The following is a 17,698-nucleotide window of genomic DNA, read 5'->3' on the forward strand; positions in this document are numbered from 1 at the left end:
AGCCCCTGGCCCCGGAGATGACGGCTGGTACCCGTGCTTGGGGCGTCAGGCCAGCTCGCGGTGCCAGCACTGCCAGACTCGGCTGGCCACAGGAAACTGTCCCACCAATTCCTGCTGTTTGTTTTTTCTTAAGGCATTGTTCCTCAGACTTCAGAAAACCCAGCCACAAAAATCCACCAGAGCAATAAAAAAAAGGCACAAACTCGCATCTTCCGATGGCTTTGAGAAACTCAAGCCAGCTCCCCCAGGCTCACATTCCTGTTTCTGTCCAGTTTTGTTTTCTTTAAAGGTCACTCCATCCCCCACCCGGGTGCAGACCCCCCACCGCACACCGCTATGGTTCACAGAGGCAGGCCACAGCCGTAGAAAACGTCCTCTTTAAAAAAAAATAAGCTACAAGATGAGTCGAGTGGTTTACACACAGACTGTGGAGTTGTGGGTAATAATCAAACTTTAAGCACCAGTTTTAATCAAGTTTGTTTTGTATTATTAGATCTTTGATATTCGTTTTCTGTGCCTCGTGTCAACTGAATTCGGCAGCTCGGCCGCCTGTTGCCACAGGCTTCTTTCCTCCACGGCGCCCCTCGCGGGACCCACCAGAGTGTGCTTGGCTTGCGCGTGTCCGTGTGTCTGCGCGTCGCCGGCGTCTGTCCCGTGTTCCCTGTGAGGCTGCCACACCCAGGTGTGCATGTGCGTCTTGAGACCTGTGGGCCTGGGTGGCAGAAAGGCTTCCCGTGGCTGTTGTGCGCCGGGTGTCCCTGGACGCTCCAAGAGAGCCCCACGGTGGGACGCAGGCGTGACACGGGGAAGTTTCTTGGCTGAGCTTCAAGACAGAGACAGACAGACAAGAGAACAGCAGCTGCGAGGGAGTGCTACAGGGGTGGCTCCTCTTCCATGGGCTCCTCGTCTGCTCTGTGGATCCCGCAAGAGAAAGAGACAGGGCATGGGGCAGGTGGACCACAGAGAGGAGAGAACAGAATGTGGGTTAAAGGCTGTGCGCTGCCCCACCCGCCAGCCTACCCAGGCCCGGGGGCACCGGGTCCATCTGTTCAGTATCTAACGCTCCTCATGCGTCTCTAAGGGGCTTTGGCACTAGAAGGAGGGGGCCCCGCTGGCCTGTCTCTAGTCTGTTTGGCATGGCACATGCCATAAATGTTCTGACCCTGAACAGAGTGTCCCTGGACACAGTGGGGCTGGGTGAGCCTGCAGGTGGGCAGCAGGGCAGGTGGCCGGCAGGGCAGGTGCTCACCTCTTTTCGGCGGGCTTCACGCCCACGGACAGCGAGGCCATGGCGGTGACCGTCTCGGCTTCTTCGTTCTCGCAGGTCTGAGCCTCGATCAGAGAACGCCCTGCCGTGGAGGTTGCACGCTGCAGGCAGCGCCAGTACTTGCCTGGGGTGGGGTGAGGAAGGTCGCTCAGTGACTACACCTTAGCAGGATGCACGGCGGCCCGGGAGGGTCCTGCGGGACCCTGAGCCTCAAACGAGATTGATCCCTTATGATTTTAAAAGCACCCGTCTTTGAAGAGACGCGAAGCAGAGGACTGCATGGCTACAAGCTCGCGAAGACCGAGAATCTCTGGAAATGTTTCCCCATCGTGAGTGGCTCGAGTCCCTCCAGGAGCAGCTAGGACTGCAGACAGAGGCTCCTGTGGGCCTGGCTTTCCACGCTCCTTTCTGCCCTGGGAGCTCAGGAGTGGGGGCTGCCAGCCTGCTGGGTTGAGCCTTCCTATCTCTGGGAGAAGATGAGCTGGTGGATTGTTGCTGGGGCTGAGGGATCTTCTGCCTGGGCCCTCACAGAGGCTGGGGGTGGAGGGGTCCTGCATCAGGTACAAGCGGGTGTATGTGGAAGGCTGGGCCTGGCCCAGGGTCAGCTTCAGGGCTCTAAGGCCAGGACTCCCCCACACAGGGAAATGGAGAGTCAAGCTCTGGACTACACCTGCTTGTGTAGACAGTCAATCATCTGGGTCATCTCAAAGGCAAGACAAGCTGGGCTTGCAACAATGACAGGGTGTGGGAGGTGCCTCTGAGACAGGCTGCATGCCACGCCCTTGCACCCAGGACCCACTCCTTGAGGGTCGGTGCCAGAACGCGGAGGGCCTACATCCTGCCTCTTTGCAGGGCCAAAGGTTTGATCTAAGGACGTGGGCTTCTCTGGTCCAGGGAAGAGGCCGGAGTCCCCAGGGTACAGGTTCATAGCCATGGCTCCCACTGCTAGCTGGGGACCTAGAGCAAGTGACTTCACACTGAGACTGTCTGGGCCTTGATTCTCTAGACCTACAAAATGGGCTGATGGAACCATCCCAGTAGGCCGGCGAAAATCCAGTGGGAGTTAAATGTGAGTCTCTACTAGCTCAAGAAATGCAGCTGAAAGCAAGGCCTCCTGCTGCAGGCCTGGGGAAGCAGCTGGCAGTGGGATAGAGAAGAGCTGGGGGTATAGGGGGACAGGGATGTGGGGCAGTGGGGTCCCGCCACCAGGAGCGTGTCCCCTGTGAGCACCCGGCCAGGCAACTTACTGTGGATTTCCATGACTTTCTCCATGGAGCGGACAGCGTTTGCATTGGGTCTTTGCTGTAAAACCTTTTCTGGGAGAGGATCAAGCTGGAAGAAAATACGTAAGAATATAAAGACTGCCAATATAATCCACACGTACATTAGATGGGGTGTACCGAGACTGCAACTGTTTCCTGAGCACAGAGTCCCTTGTGGGGTGCATTTGCCCATAGAGTAGAAAAAAATAACTTTAAAAAGTCAAATGTGCTGTGGCATTTATTATATAACTTTTTTGTAAAAGTGGATTTATGTAGGCATTTTTTTAGGGCACTATAAGGTATATTTGTGGGTTCCTACAAGTAGCAGGAAGAAAGACGGCCCCCAGGAATGGGCTGGCACCAGCATGTGAGCTTGGTATCCACCATCGATGCCACAGGGTTACATTAGGGGGAGGGATGCTTACTTCATCATTTTCCTTTTCCTTGTCTTTCATTAATAAATAAAAATGTTTGAATATCCCCTGATCTTGGTTTTCTTTCAGGGCAGTGGAAGGTGGGGTTGGGGGAGATGAAATGGAAGAAGAAGTCAGATCTCTCAGAGGGAATCCTGCACACCAAGTTTTTCCCTAAGTACTGGCAGCAGATAAAAGCAGGGAAGAAGTTTATAGGTAAATGACAGGGCAACAGGGCAAAGCATTTGCAATACAACAATTAAAAATGGTTGACTGGCCAGGTGCAGTGGCTCATGCCTGTAATCCCAGTACTTTGGGAGGCCAAGGCAGGTGGATCACTTGAGGTCAGGAGTTCCATACCAGCCTGGGCAACGTGGTGAAACTCCATCTGTACTAAAAATACAAAACTTAGCCAGGCGTGGTGGTGTGCACCTGTAGTCCCAGCTACTCGGGAGGCTGAGGCATAAGAATCCCTTGAATCTGGGAGGTGGAGGCTGCAGTGAGCTGAGATTGTGCCACAGCACTCTTGTCTGGGCAACAGAGTGAGACCCTGTCTCAAAATAAAAATTTAAAAAAAGGTTGATTGAAAAGATTATAAAAATATAGAAATACAACAATTCAAGAACATTTAAATAACTGGAAAAGCCCACAAAACCAGGGAAAACCTGCTGGGTCTGGAACAAAGCTGGACCTGATCCAGGGGGCCATAGCACTCATGTCCCCAGGTGTCCTGGAGCCAGCCTTGGGTTGTGCAGGCTGGGCCTGGAAAGACCACTGTCAGGAAAGGATGGGTGAACGAGGGCAGACACACAACAACTTGTCCCACAGAGGCCATCGGAAGGAGCGTTTGGGTTTTAACTCTGGCTTCTGGGTAGAGGAGAAAAGACAAAGTGGCCCTGAGAATCTGCCTGGCTCTAGACACTGTGAATGGACAGCTACTATCGACAGTGTCAGCTCCGCCAGGCCAGGGCGCCAGGCAGCAACCACTGCAGGGCCTCTTTGGAGGCACACATCCCCACAGCAGACTTCAAATGAGTGCAGCCGGTTAACTTCCAGGACGCATGAGTTCCCAAACACAAAAACCCCAAACAACACAGAAGCGAGCCAGCACGAGCCTGGGTCGGCAGAGACCAGTGAGGTTCCCAATCCCATTCTCCAATGAAGGGAAGTGGGCTCCTTGGACAACGGCTCGGTCCAAGGCTGGGGCAGGGAAAATACAAGGAGAGCCTGGACCACCTTGTGGAGCTGGGAAATCAGGACATGCCTGAAGGTCAAGGGACGGGTCCATCACAGGACACGCAGGGCCAGTCTGAAAGGTGCCCCAGGGCCAGAGCAGGAACCAGCTGAGCAGCCAAATAAACACCTCGGTATTGAAGCATGACCCAAAGTGTAAGATACCCAGGAGTTCACCGGGATAAGAACAAGTAACTAAATACACAGGGAGCTGAGACAAATCCTTTAGCATTTCCAGTAACGCACGTACCTACTCCCCTCTCCAGGAGATGGAGCTTAAGGCCTCCCCAACTCTGTCCCCGAGTGTGTGCTGCGCTGAGTGTGACTTTCTTCCAGAGAATACATTTGGAAAGGCAGTAAAAGTGTAACCCAATGCTGGAAGGACCCGGCAAACATCACTCTCAGCAAATGATGAAGGTCAGTGACCCATGCTGGCAGCACATCCGACAGGCAAACGGCATCGTGGTTCTGTGATCTTCCTCCCCAAGGCACAGAACCAGGAGAAAAAACTCAAACACAAACTGAGGGACAGTCTGCAAAATCCCTGGCCAGTGCTCCTTGAAAAGCCATGGAAGACTGAGACAAAAGACACGAAATGACTAAATGTGATGTGTGATCCCGGACAGGACCCTAGAATAGAAAAGGGGCAGCTGCGGTAAAGCTGGTGACATCGAATACACTTTGGAGTTAATAGTCATGGCCCAGCGTTCGTTTCTAAGTTGTGACGAATGACTCATATCGAGGTAAGAGGTTCGCAGTAGAAGACATTTTCCGAGGGGGATATGAGGAACTTGTACATAATCTCTACAATGTTTCTGTAAATCTTAAACTACCTAAAAATTAAGTTTATTAAGAATGTTGATTAGATCCTTAAAAACTGCAGTTATTGAAATCATCAGTTATAAATTATAAAAAGTAAATATGCTGAGTATGTATTAAAAATAAATGACATTTCTGTATGATGAAACAACCAGAGATTTATGAACCTAACATGGAAGATCTGAGACCCAAGCAGGGGGAAAAAAAAAAAAACCAGGAATGCACACCTAGTCATAGCAGAGTAAAACTGCAGAACATCAAAAGCAAAAATAAAATTATAAAAGCTGCTAGAGAAAACACAATCTTCAGAGGGGTAGCCATTAGCCACACACCAACTCCTTAACAGCAATGGAGACAAGCAGACAGTGGTTTAAGATCTTCAATGTGTCAAGAGCAAATCCTTGTCAACCCAGAATTGTTTATCTAGTGAAACTATCATCCAAGAACAAGGGTGAGATAAAGAACTTCCTCCTCAGAAACATGAGCTGGGGAAGTTGACCACATGAGTGTTTTCCCAAGGGACACTCTAGTGGATGTATTACAGTTAAGGCCGTATGAAAATATTCCTAGAAGACAGTGTGAGAAATGAGAAGGAACGATGAGCCAAGAAAATGATGTAAGTGCAGGAGAGAGAGCCTGGATGAAGACGGATGACACAGAGCAATAATAATGGTGTCTTATCAGTGAAATCAAACAAAAGAAAGAAGGAAATGAAATACCAGTCAGTGATATAACCTGGGATGGGGCACTGGAGCTAGTGCTGCCGGATTTAGTGAAACAAACAAAACCACTCACGGCCCTGGTTCAATTTCAATGTCTGATAAACAAGTAGTTTTGCAGTGGAAGGATATCCACGAGGGTGCTCTGTGTCTACTCTGGCACCCTGGCACCCTAACTGGGGCTGGCCCAGTCCCGGCTTTGGTTTGCATAGAGGCGGGAGTCAGGACGCTGACTGTGGAGAATACATGCTCCACTTGTTGAAAATGACGAATGAAAAACAAGAAAATAGGTTGCATATCTTTGGACTCAGTAGAGGAAAAAACGGAATGCAGGAAACCCTCAACTACCCCGAGAGAAGGTGAGAAAAGAGAAAAAGGAAAGAGCTCCAGGAAATGGGGACAAAGAATAAAGTAAGATGGTACAAAGGCATCTGAAAAAAGGGATCAAACTAACGGCAAATGACCCACGTTTCCACTTAAAGCACGGACCACTGGACAGGACATGAAAATAATACACTGCCCAGGCTTTTGCTGTTTATAGGAGACACATCTGAAACTTCAGGGGAAGGCTGAAAGTCACACAGGAAAACTGATGCTAGGCAGGCAAACCTGGCCAAAGGGCAGCTGGGGTCATAGCTCCAATATCTGGCACAAAAGATGTAAGGGAAAGGCCATTACTGGATACACAGAAGGTTACTGTGATAAAACTTCAATTCATCACAAAAGGGCAAAATGATGTTAAATGTCTACATTTAGTAAAGCAGCTTTAAAATGTCTAAAAAGGGTGCAACGGAAAGAGGACAAGGGAGGCTTTGTCATGTCTTTCTCAGACCCAGCAGACAATCGTCAGTCAGGAAAACCAAAACGTGAACAATACAATTAGCAAGCTCTGCTTAATGAACACAAATAGAACTCTGTGAAACAGACGGAGAAGACACGTGATCCCAAACACATGTGGAATGTCTGGGGGCTGACCACGCACTGGCCCGTAAAGCGAGTCTCCACAAAAAAGTGAAGGCCAACCACGCTTCCTTTTCTTACCACAGTGCAATTTGTTAGAAATTGATAGCAAAAAGAGAACCATGAGTCCTTATGTTTGGAAATTAGAAAACACACCAACTCGTGGCTCAAAGAAGAACTCATAATAGAAATCAGGAAATGCTGAGAACCAAAAAATAATGAAAAGCGCTACCTATCACGATGCGAGACGTGGCTGAATGCCATGCTGGAGCCATTTACAGCCCTAACTGCACACATCAGGAAAGACTGAAACTAAATATTCAATGTAAGAAGTTAGCAAGAGAACACAGTGGTCCTAAAGCAAGAAGTAAAGAAAATAGATGGAAAAGCAGACAAATAAATTCTGAGAAGAAAAAAGGATGCTGCAGCTGAAGATGGATTCTCGGAAGTGCCTGATTAAACTGACAAGCTCCGGCAGGACTGACGAGGAAACCCAAGTGCAGGGGGCACACAGGGACCACCCCAGGGACGAAAGGGGGCCCCGGCCGCAGGCAGAGCAGAGATGTAAAAGGCAGGAAACTGGGGACACGTAACTCTTGCCAAGAAATCTGAAGAAATTTTGGTTGAAATGGAGACATTTCTGGTAAAATGTAACTAACTTCTCAAAATTAAGAAGGAATAGGAAACTTAAATGGACCTATTAAAGTCACTGAATCCGTAATTTAAAATTTTCACCCAAAGTAAACCTGTGGCCTAGGAGAGTCCTCCCAGTCAAGGAACAGATTACTCTGATCCTACCTCCACTCCTCCAGAGGACAGGGAGGAGAACACTCGTCCGGACCCAGCTATCACCCACCAGTCTGGAGGACAGTTCTCCGGGGGGCCTTGGACCCACCCACCGGCCTGCAGGACAGTTCTCTGGGGGGCCTTTGACCCACCCGCCCACCTGCAGGACAGTTCTCCGGGGGGCCTTGGACCCACCCACCGGCCTGCAGGACAGTTCTCTGGGGGGCCTTTGACCCACCCGCCCGCCTGCAGGACAGTTCTCTGGGGGGCCTTTGACCCACCCGCCCACCTGCAGGACAGTTCTCCAGAGGGCCTTGGACCCACCCACCGGCCTGCAGGACAGTTCTCCGGGGGGCCTTGGACCCACCCAGGTCCCTCACACTCGTAGTTCTCGAGAGTGACTGTGGACTGTGCTGGGGAACACAGCCTGAGATGCGGAGGACACAGGCCGGCCAGCCTGGCTCTGTCCCAGTCCTCCACCAGTGGAAACAGGCCACCCTTCAGTGCTTCAGCTCAGTGTGTCACACGGCACTTGGGGTACAAAATTCAGGACAGGCTGTTTCCTAGAGGAGCGTGCAGACAGGACTCCATCCACGGGGGCATTTTCCGAGCCTTGGGGGACGGCTTGTGGTGCCCCGGGCTCCTGCCACCCCCTGCTGCCTGTCTGTCATAGTAAATCCACTGCGCAGGACGTGTGGGTGGGTGTTCTGTCTCCCTGGACTCAGAAAAGCTGGTCACCAATGTGCGGAGACCCTGCTTCACACCACTGCTCCCTCCCTCCCTCCCTCTCTCTCTCCTTCCCTCTCTCTGCCCATCTGTCTAATTCACCCCACTAGGAACAAATAGGGAAAAAACAATCCAAGAGAAAAACAGGCAAAAGACATGAACTTCACAAGAGGGGAAAGCCCAAGTGGCCAATAGACAGATGCTGGGCTGCCCGGCTGTGGCGGCCACGAGGGACCCTGGAGCCCTGCAGGGGGGCCAGTTTTACCCCCGTCCAGCTGGCAAAGGTCAAGGGCAACAATGCCAAGTGCTGCTGAGCTCTGGTCATGCCACTGCTGAAGACAGTTTCAACCCTTAAAAAGCTGCTTCATGTTACCTCCTAAAGGTGAACAAACACATCCTGGGCCCGTCACTTCCCCTCCTGGATGTTTACCAGAGACACGGTCACCTAGGTGTCCTGGGGACTTGCCCGGAAGCTCAGCACAACTCTGTCTATCACAAGCAAACCCGGAGCAGCCCACACCTGCCCTGGTCCAGGCCCGTGCGGGATGCGCGCAGGCTCCTTTACAGAGGGGCCCCAAGGAAGGAGGAGCGTTAAGATGTCCCTCATATCCCAACACCCAGGTAACGGGGCCCAGAGGGACGGCCCCGCTGCATGTGGCCACAGCTCCTTCAACTCTGAAGGCCACAAGGCTGGGCTCCGCCTTGCTGAAAGTTGGCCAGGAAGGCTTAGGCAGCCCAGATGGAAAGAGGAGCCAGCCGGACACACGACATGGATCCTGTGTGTGCCACACGTGGCTGTGCGTAGATAAAATGTTTGCTGTTGGCATGGGGGGAGTGTGACTGAGTGTGAGAGTGTGGTGTGTGTGAGCATTCATGTGTATGAATGTGCGTTTGTGACAGCTTGGGGGTATGTGAGAGTGCACGTGTGTGGTGTGTGTGAGACTGCATGTAGTGCCTGTGTGCGTGCATGAGACTGTGTTGTGTGCATTTACAAGGGTATGAGTGTGCGGATATGTGAGACTGTGGTGCTTGTGTAGGTGTGCCTATGTGTGGTTTGTGCATGTACAAGAGGGCATGCATGTGTGGTGCATGTGATGTGTGTGTGGTGCCTGTGTGTGCATGTGTGGGGTGTGTGCGTGTGCATGTGTGGTGTGTACGTGTGCGAGGATGGGCGTGTGGTGTGTGCACATGTGAGACTGTGGTGCCTGTGTGTGTGTGCATATGTGTGGTGTGTGCATGCACGAGAGGGTGTCCACATGTGAGACTGGCATCTGTGTGGGTGTGCACGTGTGTGTGGTGTGTGCACATCTGAGACTGTGTGGTGCCTGTGTGGGTGTGCATATGTGTGGTGTGTGCATGAGAGGGTGTGCGTGTGTGGTGTGTGCACATGTGAGACTGGTGCCTGTGTGGGTGTGCACAAGAGGGTGTGCGTGTGGTGTGCATGTGTGACTGTGGTGCTTGTGTGGTGTGCGTGTGAGAGGATGTGCGTGTGGTGCGTGTGTAAGACTGTGGTACGTGTGTGTGTGCATATGTGTGGTGTGTGTGTACAAGAGGGTGCCCATGTGGGGTGTGAGTGTGATGAGGAAGAGTGACTGGAAGCAGCAGGCAGCCAGCTCTCAGGTGGATCCAACTCAGTCGCTCACACACACTTGGTTTTTGTTACTCTGTTAGAGCTGCTTCAGGTCCACACGTTTCACAAAACATCAGGACATAACTAATGAGCTAAACTCTGGGGGAAAACCTTTTCCACACGACACCCCCTCCTGCTCCACGAATGTCCTCCACGAATCCTGGAGTGGGATAAATGAGATGGTGGCATTTTAACCCTGAAATGCCCCATGACTAAAGTAGAAAATTGGCCCAAGCAAAAACCTGCCTGGGGCACGGTCTCAGACAGGAGAGATGGTCCTTCCCCAACTTCCCTGGGGCACGGGCCTGGGCCACAGATCCCCGTGGCCGTCTGGTGCAGGGTCTTTGATGGAAGTTGGCTCGAGGCCCGACTCGGTGCTGCTCCCACACGACTCCACGGCCCGTCTACACTGCAACATGCGACACTCGTAGGGAACTTTTCACTGTCCACGGTCACTGGCGGTTGCAGAAAACTGAACATGGAAACCATTAAATAAAATAGTTGCTGGGAGCAGCACCGGCCTCCAGACGTGCAAGCTGAAGACAGAGGGGTCGCTCCGATAGGGAGCGGGGACACCGAGGCCCCTCTGCGCTTCCTGTCCTGCACACCCTATAACTCAGCCACTTCTGCTGCAGCAGCGTCCCCGCAGGCCACTGCCGTCACAGCTGGCGGCCCCGCCAGGCAATCTGGCACACTGTATATCAACCTTCATCAAAGGCCGCCGGGCAGAGGAGCGGGGCCCAGGCCAACTCTTGTGCATTAAAGAGACTTTTAAAGAGACCTTGATAAAATGAGTGCTTCCTGCTTTCTGATGTGTTTAAGTAAAAGAACATTTTCTTGTTAGAAGACCAAACGTGCATCAGGAAGCAAGAACAGGCCGTGGCTGAAAGCGAAGTTCCCTATTGTTATCTAAAATAACTAGCCAGAAGAACCATAAGGCTTTGGGATGGTAGAATATATACGTCAGTTGCCTTTTAACTGGAGCAAAAAGGGGGAAAAGACTGTTTAATGTGAAGAGAGCATCTGTAAAGTGCTTTGGACGTTTTAAACAGCAGCCTGGTATTTTATCCAGCCTGTCGCTGGCCAGCTTGCCGGCTGCAGGGATGCCACCTGGTTCTTTGATCTACTTGTGATTTATGTTAACGTGAACACCATCCCTGACCAGCAAAGATGGCCAGGAGAAGGAAGGGCATGTCCTGGTACCTGCAGCCACTGCCCATGTCCCCTCTTGGCACCCCTCTGGCTGGCACTCTGATGGCCTTGGCTGCAGGTCCCATGGGGTTCCCCTTGGCAATGCCAGGTCCTGATCCTCCCCCTCAAGGCCCTGCCCTTGGCCATCGCCTGCTGCCGCTCCCCGGGCTAAGTCCTGTGCACTTGGGGTTTGGCATCCAGGAGGTCTCACATACGCCAGGTCTGCTGTGCCCGGGGTCACGCACCCAGGAGTCTTGCTCTGTAGTGGGTCATGGCACCGCTCCCATCCTCCCAGGCCAGGCCGTGGTCCTGCAGTCTTTAAGGCAGCACTGTCAGCTGTCGGTGGAGTGGTGCAAGGGGACATATGTGCCCACCCCTCAGAAGATCCAGGGGTTCCAGTGGGGCCCAACAGACCACCTCCAGCCCGGCCCCTCTGCCTTGGGCTCTTGGTTTGGCCAGTCCAGCCTCCCCCACGCCCTCTGTGAGAGCCCAACTGTCCTCCCGTGAGGTGCCTGCACCTCTGGGCTCTCACTGACCCCCAAGGTCACCCTGCCCTTGGCGTCCTCTACTTCCTCAAGCCACCGAACCTCCCTCCTGTCTGGGAGACTGCTGGCCGGTACTCACTTCCCTGACCACCAGCTTCCTGGCTGCCCAAGTCTGGGTCCAGGCCCCGTGGCAGCCTTTGGGTGAGCCAAGGCTCAGCGCTGCGAGTCCTGGCCCTCCCTCAGTGGCTTCGCATGGTCACCGGGGCAAGGCACTGAGCCCTGCCAACCATCTGCAGGCCTCACCCACGGCCCTTAGATCAGGAGTCACTGCAGAGAGACGGCGCCTTGCAGGTTCTAAGGAAGCTGCCCCCCTCTCTCGGATGGACCCTCTAAGGCAAGGGCTGGAGGAACACACAGCTGACGTGCACCGCCCTGGCTTCCCCAGTCCGGAAAGGCGCCCTTGCTGGGCCGGGCAGTTTCTGTCACCTGGAGATATTTCTGGTGTGCTTGGCCTTTAGGCCTGTGTCTGAATGAGACCTTTCCTGGAAAATAAAGCAGGTTTGTCTCAGAGCGAATCTTTCAATATTTAGGATTACACAACTGGCCTTTCTGGGAAAGCCATGGCAGCAGGCCTGCTGGGGGCGGGGGGCGGAGGATGCTCTGTGCTGCTCCCGCTTCCGGCACAGGCTGCTGAGGGGGTGGGGAGGGGCCCGGAGGATGTCCTCTGCTGCTCCCACTTCTGATGCAGGGGGAGACCCCTGACTGGGGAGGCCCTGGCTGGAGGTGGGACTTGCAGCCCCAGGTCCCCTCTCCACTGTCTCTGATGCTGCCCCTCACACTGGCCTCGACAGAAGGGGAGGGAGGAAGGTTCTGGTGCTGCGGCGGCCTGGGGCCGTAGGAAGGTGGGGGTCTTGACTGCTCACAATAAGACCCTGCTCTCACAAGCAGACCCCGGTCAGGAATGCGCGGCTTCCTCTGCTAAAGCGGCCCCCAGTTAGCAGCAAGCCACCAGTCATTTGGAAAGCAACCTGCTTCCCAGGGACAGAGGGCAGAGGTGTGGAGGTGGGAACTGGCTGTGACCACCGGGGTTCCTCTCATAATGGGGTTTGCACTGGGGAAGAAGACCCCTTTTTGTTCTAACACAACGAGAATGCCAGCACCCATGCCCACGTGCATGAGGCATCCTCTGCAAGGTGCCCTGTCTGCTGGCCACCTTGAGGCCCAGCACAGGCTGAGGCCACCCACAGACAGTGGGCCAGAGAGCAGACCCTGCCTCTGCATTTTCCAGAACAAGGCGAACGATGCCTGCACACCAGACCTCACGAGAGCTGGGCTTAACTACAGGGGTCCGTGGCCTCCTGTGTGGCCTGACATTTCCCCCCCTGCTTGTGACCTCAAGTGCCTCTGGGTGCTGCCCCGAGCTGCACGGCACCCGGATCGTCCTGGAGTGAGCAGGGCCGGCTTTCCATTGGGGGAGGCTTGTGCAGAGTGTCCTGGGATGGCTGAGTCCCTGTCGTCCCTCTGCCCCCCCGCATAATGCCAGGCCAGAGCACCTGTCAGTAGGAGCCATCAGACACCAGAGCCCAGGGTGCAGGGCACCTGTGACTCTGTGACCACCCATCTGATGAACAGAGGGCCTGGGACCAGCATCTCGGTCTGGGGCACCCACCGGCAGGCAAAAGCCAGCACTGACCCGAGGGCGTCTGAGCGGCTGCTGCCCCACCGGTTCCCCAAACAGAAGGGGCAGGGGAGATTTTTTATAAAGACAGGTGAGGTCGGATGGCAGAGTGCTGCCCTTTCCTTGAGCTGAAAATGAGGATGCTGCTTCCCGAGAAGCCCCCCAGAGTGGGGGCTGAGCATCCGAAGGGGGTGAAAACCACTGAGCACCAGGACACCCCCACTAAGTGCCCTGTCACCCCCATTCTTCTGAGACTGTCCTCAGGACTGCCGGGCTGGGGACAGCAGTCCCAGAGGCCACGGGAGGCAGACTCCCACTAGGCCCCCCAGCAAGGCCTCTGCATCTGGCGTGCTGGAGCCTCAGCACTGCCCTGCTCTCCACTTCCTGTGGTCAAGTGATGCGGACACATGGCCCTCGAGTCCCCCACACTTCGGGTGGCTGTTCTCAGGACCTGCACTGGAGCAGGGAGGCCCGGGCCCCAACATCACGCTGGAATGGAACGCTGCAGGTGGTGCTCTCACCCTGAGCCCTTGGAACGTTCTTTTTCTCTGCCCAGGCCTCGGAGGCCCGGCTGTACAGGCCACAGCGTCTCTGACCCCCTCCGGCGGTGTTGGTAGGGACACAGCAGGGAGCCATGTTCCTGGGGGCTCAGAGCAGCAGATAGGCCTGCTGGGCAGAAGAGCCCCAGCCCGCCTCGGGGCCACTGACCGAAACCCACATGAGGATTCCCTAGAGAAGCTGACTGTCCACAGAGGACATGAAGAGAGAAACAGAAAACCTCTGGTCACAACGTGCTCCATGTAACGGACAGAGGGACCCTGAACCAGAAGGGTGCAGCTGCACTGCAGAGGACCCTGAGCCATCTTCTCACGACAAAAGGGCTCCGTCCAGTCCTGCCCCACCCACCTCTTCCAGCCATCATCACAGTTCTGCCACATGTAGAGCTACGCGGGGGTGGGGGGCAGGTGCAAGGCAGAGCAGTGGCATCCACGTGGTCAGAGACCCACTGGCTTTCACACTCTGGGGCTCTCGGGCAGCCAGGCCACAACCCCAAGCCTGTCAGTGTGGAGTGTCCCGTGGGGTCTCTGGGGTCTTCGTACCTCATTTCCCAGCAAGGCAGAAACGCATGCTTCGGAGGCGTCGCAAATGGCGGTCAGGTCGTGGCCTCCCTCGAGGGCCAGGACGATCCGGCCGCCAGCCAGGCCCATCAGCTGCTTCGTCAGGTACCCAAAGCCTGCAACGGGAAACGGGAGACTGCGGTGTGAACGGGGAAGGGCCGCGGCCAGTGCAGCCCAGAAACGTATCTCACGGCATTGTAAGAAGACTGGGGGCTGGGGTGGCGAGACACACAGCGGGCCGGGTTTGGTTTAATAAATTTGCTGAGGAGTTTTGGCTTTGGATTTCCTCTTTGATCTGTTTGAGAATAGGAATTACGGCTTCAATGTTTTGATTTTTAATCAGCAAATCATCTGCTCTAGGGGATGAGGGCAGCCAGCCCCACTCAGAGGCCGCAGGCCACCTGCCCTTTGGCCCCCTCAGAGGGGCTATAGCCATGCTCTTGTGGCCATGGCCCAGTGGGCTCTGGTTATCTGACATGCTCTGAACATGTATGTGTACACATGTGCACAGGCTGCATATCCTCCTGGAGGGTTCTCCCACGTCCAGGTCTGAGCGTCTGGCTTTGATCAGGAGCCACAGTCCCGCCACTGCACCCACATCACTCACCCCGGGAGGGAATGCCTGCTGGATGAGGGTAATCACCACCCTCAGCCAGGCCAGGCTGGTGCTGATTAGAGAGCCGGGAACCACGCGTCGCTGATTAGTGGCCCCGATCATGGGCTGGCGAGGCTGTAACTTCCCAAAGCCTCGGTTCATCCCGTCTGATAGGAACAGTGACGGGGCTTCGAGGCAGCTGTGAGGACTGAGGAGGAAGCTGAGGATGTGGTGGCCGCGGTGCTCCGGGCCGGGTGCTGTGGGGTGTTGGGCACAGTGGAAGCTCTTTGCCCTCCGTCTGGTCACTTTGCTGGCCACTAGGCCACACAGCCTGGGGACAGGTGGATTGTGCAAGGCCCCACAGAAGCCTGGCCACCAAGGGCCGCCTCAGGTCTCCTGGGTGAGCCACACCCTCCCCATGCAAGGACCTGAGAGATGGGCCCCTCCTTGGCCGCCTGTGCCAACAGGAGTGGGGAGGGCTGCACACGATGGACGCTGGGGCCTTGAGGGCGTCACCAGGGCTAGGACCAAGGCCCCAGGAAGCCTGGGCCTCAGGAGGTTCTCCAGGTTCCTCGGGGACTCTGGGGTGGGGGAGGCGGCCAGGCCTTTGTATGTGCCGAGCACTGATGCCAAGAGATTTTCATCTCCTTGTGAGTTACTGAGGCACAGTGGGAGCACCGCTGGGCAGTCCTTCCTCCCACCCTGACAGCACGCCCCCTAACGCTGATCCCGAGAGGACCCCCACATCCTGGGCTTCCTCATCCAACTCTGAACTTGGCTGTGCTCCCAGCAACTTCCCTTTACGTTTCCAATGAGCGCTGCCTGCCAGAGAAGCAGCACAGGGCGCATCTCAGCTCTCGGTGGGACCAGGACCTGCCCCTGGAGGTGGCCTGCAGGTTCCTGGGCACCCGCATCCCAGAGAGGGAGCCTTGTGTACCCTAGGCCCCTCCTGGGCAAAGAATGCCTGAGGTGCCTGGGTCTGAGCTCCCGCTGCCCACTCTGAGTTCTTTGGGGCCTACCAAATGGACTGGTTCCCAGTATGGTCAGGACCTTGGTCATTAGTAAAAAGGTGCCTTTCCTTATCTTGTTATTGAAAAGGAGACCTGACACGTGGAACACAGCGGATCATGGACATGAGCAGAGCTGGCTCCTCGGTCATGCGCAGAACCACTTACATCTGGCGGAGAGGTTGTAGCCCCCGAGAGGTGTGGGGTGGCCCTCCACAGCGTCGAAGCCCGATGACACCAACACCACGTCCGGGGCAAACTCGCTAGCGATCGGCATGACCACCGTTCTGCAAAGGGCAGGAGAAGGTGTCACTGGGTCAGCTCAGAGAAGGACGGGACAGTCACGAAACCCCAAGGTTCCCTCTGGCACTGATCATGCCTGCCCCGCACCCGCTCGGCCACTGGCGACCTGAGGGCTCCACACAGCAGGGTGGATTCTGGCGACCCACGCTTAATTAGAAGGGAATCAACCTGCGTGTGATCCAGGCTCATTTCACACACATCTTCACAACGCAAGCCAACAAGCCCCACTATACTTGCTTAGTGAGAGTACTGCTGTTTCTTGATATGCTGTTTTCTGCATATTTCTGTAACCCCCATGGCACAAGCTGCATTAACCTGGAGGAGTGAAGCCAGCTCCCTGTCCCACCAACACCCCTCCCTGGCCCTGCCTCGTCCTCCCTGCCCAGTCCTCCCAGGCCAGGTCCTCCCTGCCCATCCTCTCTTCTGAGACGGGGTTAGCTCCACTCGCCCCATCAGGCTGCCCTTGCTGCTACAATGCACTTTCCACAGCTCCCACTGAAGACACGTGCAGTCACCCACTGCCCCCAGTGCTGGGACTGTGTGTGGCCGAAAGGGCCGAGAGCCCTTGCCAGCCCTGCTGGGGGAGCCCACGTGTTCCTTAGTCACCCTAGAACACCAACACACACAGGTGTAACAGGAATTACAACGCAATTAAGACGCTTAAGAATCTTTAAAGGGAAAACTGATGACAAATGTAAGAGAACTCACTGGAAAAGACAGAACCACTGAGAAATTCTTTAAGTTATATTAGGGAAATAAGGAAAATATTCTATTTGGAAAGGGGAAAAAGCACTCCTTAACACAGAAGAACTTATCAATCCATAGTCTACTGATCTTATCAGCATGTGCTATGAATCCATGTGTGTGCTATGAGTGCATGTGTGCCATGAATGCGTGCATGTGTGCCATGAATGCATGCATGAGGCATGAATGCATGCGTGTGCTATGAGTGCATTTTTGTGCTATGAATCCATGCGTGTGCTATGAATCCATGCATGTGCCATGAGTGCATGTGTGTGCTATGAATCCATGTGTGTGCTATGAATGCATGTGTGTGCTATGAATGCATGCGTGTGCCATGAATCCACGCGTGTGCTATGAATACATGTGTGTGCTATGAGTGCATGTGTGTGCTATGGATCCATGTGTGTGCTATGAATGCATGTGTGTGCTATGAGTGCATGTGTGTGCTATGGATCCATGTGTGTGCTATGAGTGCATGTGTGTGCTATGAATGCATGTGTGTGCTATCAGTGAGTGGGGAAGTTCAGCAGTTTCACGTCTCATTTGGGCTGCCGCCTTCGATTCTGAGTTAATAATCACCGCTGACTTTCAGAGTCTCCTGCACTCCCTCTGTGGGCGAGGGGAGCAGAAATATGGCCTCCCTTTCCTGGGGGACAGCAAGGACACCATGAGAAAGGTGGTCTGGTGTCTTCCTGCAATGGTCCAGGTGCAAGGGGCCTGTGCAGGTGAGGACAGTGGAACAGAAGTGGAGCCTTTAAAAAG

The 17,698-nt window shown here is 54.5% G+C and overlaps 1 protein-coding gene across 29 annotated transcripts in view; it reads right to left on the minus strand.

Annotated features, from left to right (window-relative positions):
• Positions 1 to 464: 464 nt before the first annotated feature.
• Positions 465 to 17,698, minus strand: part of HDAC4 (histone deacetylase 4) — a 352,953-nt gene continuing 335,719 nt past the window's right edge. For all 29 annotated transcript variants that reach the window (XM_028831302.2, XM_028831301.2, XM_077956679.1 and 26 more), the window contains 5 exons: positions 16,058 to 16,176; positions 14,270 to 14,403; positions 2,515 to 2,599; positions 1,250 to 1,391; positions 465 to 912 (listed from right to left, as the gene is read on the minus strand). In XM_028831302.2, coding sequence (XP_028687135.1) covers positions 873 to 912; positions 1,250 to 1,391; positions 2,515 to 2,599; positions 14,270 to 14,403; positions 16,058 to 16,176 — 520 coding nt within the window. In that variant the 3' untranslated portion in view covers positions 465 to 872. The remainder of the gene's footprint in view (positions 913 to 1,249; positions 1,392 to 2,514; positions 2,600 to 14,269; positions 14,404 to 16,057; positions 16,177 to 17,698) is intronic.

This window comes from Macaca mulatta, chromosome 12 (assembly GCF_049350105.2).
Source record: "Macaca mulatta isolate MMU2019108-1 chromosome 12, T2T-MMU8v2.0, whole genome shotgun sequence".
In the NCBI taxonomy this organism is placed as follows: domain Eukaryota; kingdom Metazoa; phylum Chordata; class Mammalia; order Primates; family Cercopithecidae; genus Macaca; species Macaca mulatta.